Source organism: Vulpes lagopus, chromosome 15 (assembly GCF_018345385.1).
Source record: "Vulpes lagopus strain Blue_001 chromosome 15, ASM1834538v1, whole genome shotgun sequence".
Classification (NCBI taxonomy): Eukaryota; Metazoa; Chordata; class Mammalia; order Carnivora; family Canidae; genus Vulpes; species Vulpes lagopus.
Window position 1 is genome coordinate 15,851,363 of NC_054838.1, and position 8,826 is coordinate 15,860,188.

The 8,826-nt window shown below is 43.8% G+C and overlaps 1 protein-coding gene across 8 annotated transcripts; it reads left to right on the forward strand.

Moving 5' to 3' along the window:
• The first annotated feature begins 2,607 nt into the window (after window positions 1-2,607).
• ZBED5 (zinc finger BED-type containing 5) lies at window positions 2,608-7,827 on the forward strand. Of its 8 annotated transcripts, none has more exons than XM_041730390.1 (3): window positions 2,608-3,211; window positions 4,381-4,495; window positions 5,502-7,827. In XM_041730390.1, the coding sequence occupies exon 3, from the start codon at window positions 5,674-5,676 to the stop codon at window positions 7,756-7,758; it is 2,085 nt and encodes a 694-aa protein (XP_041586324.1). In that variant the 5' UTR covers window positions 2,608-3,211; window positions 4,381-4,495; window positions 5,502-5,673; the 3' UTR covers window positions 7,759-7,827. The 8 variants fall into 8 exon arrangements, with proteins under 8 accessions (XP_041586324.1, XP_041586321.1, XP_041586325.1 ...); XM_041730387.1 differs by having other exon boundaries at window positions 5,533-7,827; XM_041730391.1 differs by having other exon boundaries at window positions 5,538-7,827.
• The last annotated feature ends 999 nt before the right edge of the window (window positions 7,828-8,826 follow it).

The following is an 8,826-nucleotide window of genomic DNA, read 5'->3' on the forward strand; positions in this document are numbered from 1 at the left end:
CAAGCCCGCGTACACTGAAGGATGGAGGTGTGTAAAGTGCAGGTGGCGGGACTCTCTGACCTATAATACTGGCTGTAGAGCTCCCTGTCTCATCACATGCTTCTGGTAAACCTAACTGCAAAGCAAATTAACACAAGCAGCCAAAGTGAACAGAATTGCCATCTCAGACCTTTGACAGCAACCGAGGCTGCAAATTTGGGATGGCCAGTTGAAATTCTCCTCTTTGCTCCCAGTGATGATTTTACTTGAGCCCTTTTTAATGATAAGGCTCTATCTACTTACCCAATGTTTTTCTATAGTCTTATTCACAATAGTTTTCTAATATGAGTTTGCAAGTGCATGTGCACACACACACACAGACACACACCATCTAGTCCCACAGGGCTGTAGCTCCCACAACCAGAACTGCACTTAACCTAAGCTCTGCCACCAATTAGCTTTGGGAATTTGAGCAAGTTATTATCAATCTGCTCAATTTCCTTATCTGTAAAATAGGAACAAGCATCTGATAGTATTGTTGTATGTGCAGAGTAAATGAGTTAATAACTTAAAAAGTGTGTAGAATAGCCAGCCCCTGGCTTGTACTATGTACTCAGTAAATACTAGCTATTATCATTATTGGTCCGAGCACTACATTGTCTATATATATATTCTAATCTGTCTCACTGGCCAACATCACATCATAATTTATTGACTAAACAATTACAGAAAAAGTTCTTATGTTTCAAGTCCTTAATAATCAGACTCTTCAGAGTCTTAACCTCTTAAGACCTAGGTTAAGTCCTGGACATTACTTGAATTTGCTTAAACACTATTTTTCCCCATCAACTGAACGTTTCAGGTCTTCTGTTTTTAAAGATGCAAACCAGATGTGTGAAGATTGAGAGTTTACATGTAAAAGTTTACTCCAAAATATGAAACATATGAAGATATGGGATATTATTCCAACGTTGCTATCAAGCTAGACAACTCCTACAATGACAGAAGGAAATTTTTTGCTCTTCAAGTAGACCTGCACCCTCCCTTCCCAAAAATGATTCCCACTTTCGTGGTTAAAGTTCAAATGAGACTTGAAATTTTGATTATTTGATTTCACAGGAATAATTAAAAAAAAAAAAAAAAGACACACCGATGGCCTACTATAGGGCAAAAATCTGAAGATGTTGAATTGTCTTAAAAATATTTAGGACCGGGATCCCTGGGTGGCGCAGCGGTTTAGCGCCTGCCTTTGGCCCAGGGCGCGATCCTGGAGACCCGGGATCGAATCCCACGTCGGGCTCCCAGTGCATGGAGCCTGCTTCTCCCTCTGCCTGTGTCTCTGCCTCTCTCTCTCTCTCTGTGTGTGTGTGACTATCATAAATAAATAAAATAAAATAAAATAAATATTTAGGACCAAATATATATATATATATATATATATTTAGGACCAAATGGTGTCTTCTATTGTCAGTCCAAGAAAATCATCTATGCCATCCTCCTGAAAACTGTGTCAAGGGGTAGGCTTCTCTCTATGCCTAAGACATTTGTTCACATATGGAAGAAGCGTAGTTCAGAAAAACAGAAGGTGCCCTCGGCTTTTGACCACAAGCTGGGGATTTTGTCTTTGGGTGGAGCGTCTGGAAACACGACTCGATGTTCATTTAGCTATTTCCACGGGGCCTTGGAAGGCTAACATATTGCAAACAACGGGACCTACTGTTTGATGCGACTCGTACTTTCACAAATTGCCCCTAGACGTGTATAGGTTTCAAGGAGCCAGCTTGGAAAACCCGACTCCCGTCTCCACGACGGATCGCACACAGCCCACAACCTCGGCCTCGAGGTTCCTAAGAGGGGAGGGGCACGGGGCGGACCAGGCCTACAGCGCCCGGACGCTGCAGCTGGCGAAGCGGGTGGTCCGGAGGGTGGCCCTGGCGGCAGGTGCCCGGACCCAGCACGCGGCCGCGGCGCAGACGCCGCTACCCCCGCACCCCCCTACGCGGCGGCCTCGCCGCACCTGGGGTCACCCCCGGAGCTCGCGGCCGGACCCTCGACACACGCACAGCCGCGTCGGGAGGGGCGTGGAAAGGAGAAGGCCCCTTTCCTCCTGCTCCCCCCCCCCCCGTCGGAGGGAAACCGAGGGGAGGAGGAGGCGGTTGCGCAACCCGAGCCCGGGGTGCGGCTCGGGAAACAAAGAGGTCGCGCGAGCAGCCTCCTCGGGGGGTAACTGCGAATCCACACGCACCCCCGCCGCGCGGGCAGAACGCCAGCCAGGGCGGTGAGCGTGCAGACTCCCGGGTCCGGTCGGCCCCACAGGACCTGCGACAAGCTCTGGCAGGCAGGCCCCGGGAACCCGCACCCTAAACAGGCGTCCGGGCCCACGGGAGCCCAGGGAAGTTCAAAACCACCGCCGCACGCTCAGCGCCCGCCGAGCCGCCCGGGACGCAGCCCTGCGGCCGCCGCCGGCCGCGCGCCTCCACCGAGCTTGGGCCTCTCGTTTAGTCCCGCCCCACTGCTCAGCGCGGATTGGTGGCGGGGGGCAGCTCTGGCGCTGATTGGGCGGCAGCGGAGCCGCTCGCGGAGCCTCTAAGTTCGGCTGCTCGCGAGGGCTAAATTTATCTTCAGAGGAGCGACCGCGCCAGCCGCGAACCGGATCTCTATGGCGGCGGCCTAGGCGGTGTCCCTGAGCCGAGAGCATCACCCTGTCCCCGCATCCTCCTTTCCCTTTGTTTTGTTTTTCATCCCCCTCCCCCTCCGCTCCCCCTTCCAGTCCGCGACGACTGGCTCTTGACCCCGTTCAGGCCTCGGTGAAGGTGAGGACCCAGAGCCGCCTCGGCGGCCGAGCGGTGCGCTCCGAAATGGCCGCTGCCTTGAGCCGTGTAAAATGGCGGCCGCAGGCTCAGCCGGGGACCGCGGCGCTGCCCTGCAGCCCAGCCGCAGAGAAGACCGGCCTCCGTCCCTGAGGGAGGTGACGTAGAGAGATAGTGTTGGGTGCTGAGGAGACTGCCCGGGGACGCGAGAGAAGAGTTCTGGAGGCGAGGGTGGGCGAGCCCCCGGATGCGGCGGTCCGCCGGCAGCGCGCACCTGCGACCTGGAGGGATGGCTGGCCCGGCAGCACGTCCAAGTGACCGTTTAAAGAAGCATGTAGGTGCTGGAAGGGCAGCCGCACCCACCTTTGCCTAGGCTTGCTGACTGGACTGCACTCCTTAACCCGGCCCTCCTGCCCCTGAGGGTATTGTTCACGGCTGCGACCGCCGGAAGGTGGGGGGTGAATGGATGGTGTTCCCTGGCAGTTGAACCCACAGAAGAGACAAAAGAACAGGGTTTCTCTCCACACCCCCGCCCCCGCCCCCACCCCCCTCCCATCCCCCAGCCTTTCGGGTAATGGAATAGAAACTTGACTCTCAGGGGAGTCCAGAGTCTTTGTCCTCGAGAGATTCGGGAAGGCACCTCAGAAGAGGTGGGGATGAGGCCTGCCTTCAGGAAAACAAAGCTTCCTGCCCGGTTGTGGGGTCCTCAGGTAGCCAGGGAGAGGAGGGATCCCCATCCTAACCAGCAGCTCCACCAAGTTCTCTGTTGCTAAATTAAAATCGGGATTGTCTAAACGAAAACGTACGGCGCTGTTGCCCCCAGTAATACCGGTGTAGGTAGGGCTGTCTGCTGCTGCCAGTTGGCGACCCGTTAACTCTCTGGCATCCGTCACCCATTGTAATGTTTCTCTCTGTGCCGCCCTTGAGCGCTTGGGAAATTTAGGGTACTCAGGAACACACAAGGAACGGCTACGTGCGTGGGCTCCGCAGCCCCAACTTTTTGGGTTCTGTTCTTAGTTCTTCACTTACACGATGTGTTAGGTTAGCGGATGGCTTAACTTCTCTGCGCCTATTAGTTCACCTCTAAAGTGCAGTTATTAGTAGGCGCTGACTCTCACGTTTGTTTTGAGGATTAAATGAGATAATCTCTATGAGGGATCTAGTAGTTACAACCATTAGTAAACCACAGGAAATTGGCTGAGGGGACAAAAATGGTCATAGCAAGAACGCGTATCTCACGTAACACTGCCCTGTAGAATTCTGTTTTAGATTAATTTTAATGCTTAGTTTTACAGACCTTAAGATGTGGCTGTAACTTTTAAAAGTTAGGTTTAGTTTTTGAAAGTTTTACAGGTGTTTCTGTCAAGTCAGCGGTTGGTAGAATGTTTGAAAAACAGTGGGCTAACCAGGGCATTAAATGAGACAAAAATATGATCATTTTTACTACTGGGCATCTTCTGTTTCAGTCCACCTGCATTGCGGTGAAGAATCACTTGCACTGCCTAGGTCTGAAATGTAATGAAGGGTCATCTTAGGGGTTTGTAGTTAGTTCTGCTTTTGCAGTGTCTAATTTTAATTTTTCTCATTCTAGGATTTTGGTTACTCCCTTTCCACCCCATACCCTAATTTTATTCTTTTGAAGAGTCTTCATTTCAAGCTGCCAAGGTGGAGAGTGTGATTGCAGAAGGGAGTACTCTTCATTTCAGGTATCTTACTATCAAGCTATTAGGAAGAAAGCCATTTTGCTTTAGAATATAACGTGAGAATTCAAAGCTTACTCTGTAGCCAAATCATAAAGTTTAAATCAAAAGCACATCTATTTGAGTAGGCACTAAATATGTACGCCTTAACTTGCAAAGTTAGTAATCCTGAAAGGTCTTAACATTTGCATTACCTTTCCATTTATGCTTTTAAAATTATATGAGGAACGAAGCCATTAAAATAAGAGTTTATGTTTTCTTTTAGGTCCCGGTTAATGGAATGCAGAGTAATTAGTAAAATATACATTACTTTCAATGGGTCTTAATTTGGAAAAGTATTTATGTGATTTTAATTCAAGAGAAATAGTAGCTAACTTTTGGTCTACAGCTTATTTTTCAATATTAGCACAGTATCTAGGATACAGAATTCTGTGTTTTGCAAAACTTTGTGTTTTTGTGTTTTTAATATAGTTTATCAAAGTAGTGGCTAGTCCTGGTAGGAGGCTTCAGATGTATAGTATATCAACAGTGAATCTATCTACTGGCAGTAAGCATCAGAAAGCTAAAAGAGATTCCCAGATACTATATGCCATGAGAAGGGGTTGGTAAAATATGGCCTATTCTGCCTGTTTTTGTAAATATTTACTGGAACAACCGTGTCTGGTTTTTTTTATGTGTATCTATGCCTGCTACCATGCTGCAACTACAGAGTTGAATAGTTGCAAGAGAGTCAAAACTCAAAAATAAACTCAAAAATATTTACTGTTTTGCTCTGTACAAAAAAGTTTGCCAACCCCTGGCATGGGACATATTCCTCAAGGTCCCTTCCTTAAAAATACACTTATCAACTCTTCATTATTTCTTAGCTTAACAGTTCCCAAACTGTGTTTTGTAGATTGTTAGTATTCTCTAAGTTCATAAGTATTCTGAGAAAAAGATCAATATTAACAGCAGTTTTCTTTATAGTTTATTTTAAAATATAAGTTTAAGACTACTAAACTCATTTCTATAGCTTTATTTTTATGTGATAATCTACCTTTAAGAAAAGGTGTGCCATACCTGAGAGCACCAGGAAGTCGCATGAGAGATCACCTGATACACGAACGTGTGATGTTCCATCTACGCATTGATGCATAGGCAGCATTTACAAATTAACTGATGTGTTGCTCTATATCATCTCTTTGATGATTGCTCATCTTCTGTGTATCCTGTCATATAATTTCAATACATCTGTGATACTCAATGTTTATTCTAAATTAACCATGTTTTGTACCACAAACACATTGCCTATGGATCTGTTGCTGAAACAAGGAAGTCTTAAACAGGAAGTAGAATCTTTTTGTTATCAAATTGTGTCTGAATCAAACGATCAAAAGGTTGGAATATTACAAAGCGAGAATGAACAGTTGCAACCTTCAGTGTCTAAAAAATCAGAAGGTGAGCTTTCCAGGGTCAAATTTATGTCCAGTTCCAACAAAATAACAACATTTAGTAAGAAACCAAAAAGAAGAAAATATGATGAAAGTTATCTGTCTTTTGGATTTACTTACTTTGGGAATAGAGATGCGCCTCACGCTCAGTGTGTGTTATGTAAGAAAATTTTATCAAATAGTTCTTTGGCCCCTAGTAAGCTTCGAAGACATTTGGAAACTAAACATGCTGCCTATAAAGACAAAGACATAAGCTTTTTCAAGCAACATCTTGATTCACCTGAAAATAATAAACCTCCAACACCTAAAATTGTCAATACAGATAATGAAAGTGCTACAGAGGCATCATACAATGTAAGTTACCATATAGCCCTGAGTGGAGAGGCTCATACTATTGGAGAATTGCTTATCAAGCCTTGTGCAAAAGACGTTGTGATGCGGATGTTTGACGAACAGTATAGCAAAAAAATAGATGCAGTACAACTATCAAATAGTACTGTTGCACGTCGGATTAAGGATCTTGCTGCTGACATTGAAGAAGAGCTTGTATGTAGACTGAAAATTTGTGATGGGTTTTCACTGCAACTAGATGAATCAGCTGATGTTTCAGGACTTGCAGTGCTGCTTGTGTTTGTTCGTTACAGGTTTAATAAATCTATTGAGGAAGACCTACTCTTATGTGAGTCTTTGCAAAGTAATGCTACTGGTGAAGAAATTTTCAACTGCATCAACAGTTTTATGCAGAAACATGAAATTGAATGGGAAAAATGTGTTGATGTTTGTAGTGATGCTTCTAGGGCAATGGACGGGAAAATTGCTGAGGCCGTCACCTTGATAAAATATGTGGCTCCCGAAAGCACCAGTAGTCACTGCCTATTATATAGACATGCACTAGCAGTTAAAATAATGCCTACATCTCTGAAAAATGTGCTAGATCAGGCAGTACAAATCATCAATTACATTAAAGCTCGGCCACATCAATCCAGGCTACTAAAAATTTTATGTGAGGAAATGGGTGCCCAGCACACAGCACTTCTTCTGAATACAGAGGTGAGGTGGCTTTCCCGAGGTAAAGTTCTTGTAAGACTTTTTGAGCTTCGTCGTGAGCTGTTGGTTTTCATGGATTCAGCTTTTCGACTGTCTGACTGTTTAACAAATTCATCTTGGCTGCTAAGACTTGCATATCTTGCAGATATTTTTACTAAATTAAATGAGGTTAATCTATCAATGCAAGGAAAAAATGTAACCGTTTTCACAGTATTTGATAAAATGTCATCATTGTTAAGAAAATTGGAATTTTGGGCTTCATCTGTAGAAGAAGAAAACTTTGATTGTTTTCCTACACTCAGTGACTTTTTGACTGAAATCAATTCTACAGTTGATAAAGATATTTGTAGTGCCATTGTGCAGCACCTAAGGGGTTTGCGCTCTACTCTGTTAAAATATTTTCCTGTAACAAATGACAATAACACTTGGGTTAGAAATCCGTTTACAGTAACTGTTAAACCAGCCTCATTAGTAGCACGGGACTATGAGAGCCTGATTGATTTAACATCTGATTCTCAAGTGAAACAAAATTTTAGTGAACTTTCACTAAATGATTTTTGGAGTAGCCTAATTCAAGAGTACCCAAGCATTGCGAGGCGTGCAGTTCGTGTACTTCTTCCTTTTGCTACGATGCACCTGTGTGAAACAGGATTTTCATATTATGCCGCAACAAAAACAAAATACAGGAAAAGACTTGATGCTGCACCACATATGCGGATTCGACTTAGTAACATTACACCTAATATTAAGCGGATATGTGATAAAAAGACACAAAAACACTGTTCTCATTGAAATTAGAGGGTTTTGCATGTCTCTTGATAACCAAATATAAGATGAAAATAAAAGATGATTTCATCTCCAGTATTTTGGGGTTTTAAATAAAATGATTCATATTTTTTATACTTAGATTTTAAGAAAGCTAAAAGAATCAGAAGTTTTAGGTTTTAAGCATGTATTATTGGTATTTCTTCTTCACATTATAATTTCAAAGAGTTCCATGGTCATAACCGTGGGAAGTGTTGGTCTACAAGATAAAACCTCAGTTCCTTGGGATCTATGAATCTTTCTAGTCCTGCCTACCCCACAGCTCTCCAATCACATGGAACACCTTGCCATTCCCTAAACACATCACACTTTCATGCTTTCAGATCTCAAAAAATACTCCTTCCCCTTGCTTCCCAACAAACTCCTATTTGCTTTTCAATAGTTTGACCTAATTTATCCTTGGTATTTTGATTCTATATATCTTTCTGTTTTGGCCCTTTTTTTTTTTTTTTGTGCCTGTCTCAAGTGTGAACTGCTTGGTAGCCTTGTGATTCCCAGTGTTATTGGACTGAGCTCATAGGAGGTCTTATTCAGCTCTATGTCTCCATTGCCTAGCAAAAGGCCTTCTAAAGTAAAATTCTCAGTAAAAAATATTTTGGTGAATCAACGAGAAATGGAATGGGGTATGGTAGCTTATATTTGTATATCTGCATGTGTACAGAATGTCAGTTACCCTTTATGGTTTGGGCTCAATTATTCTTTTACCTAGAATTCAGTGTGGTCATTAAGTAGAAGTCCCTAAATAATGTCACAGCTTTGATCAAAGCTGAACTATTAGGGGAAAGGGAAGTATGGAAAATATTATCAGATATTTTTGTTGTTTCTCAGTTCCTATCTAGAGTATTGTATATGCCATATACTGCAGACTAAGGTTTTAGTATACTTGAAGATGATTAGACTTGAAACTCTTACCAATTTATCTTTAGAATTCTTTGAAAGGTCAGAATTTCCTGTCCCTCTCCCACGTTACATCATTTCACAGGTCACCAGTTCAGTGTCAGATATTTTGTATTACTCCTGTAGAGGTAGCCATTA

Excerpts from the sequence above, each read along its gene's own strand:
- ZBED5 (XM_041730390.1), top strand. The coding sequence starts at position 5,674 with ATGATTGCTCATCTTCTGTGTATCCTGTCATATAATTTCAATACATCT.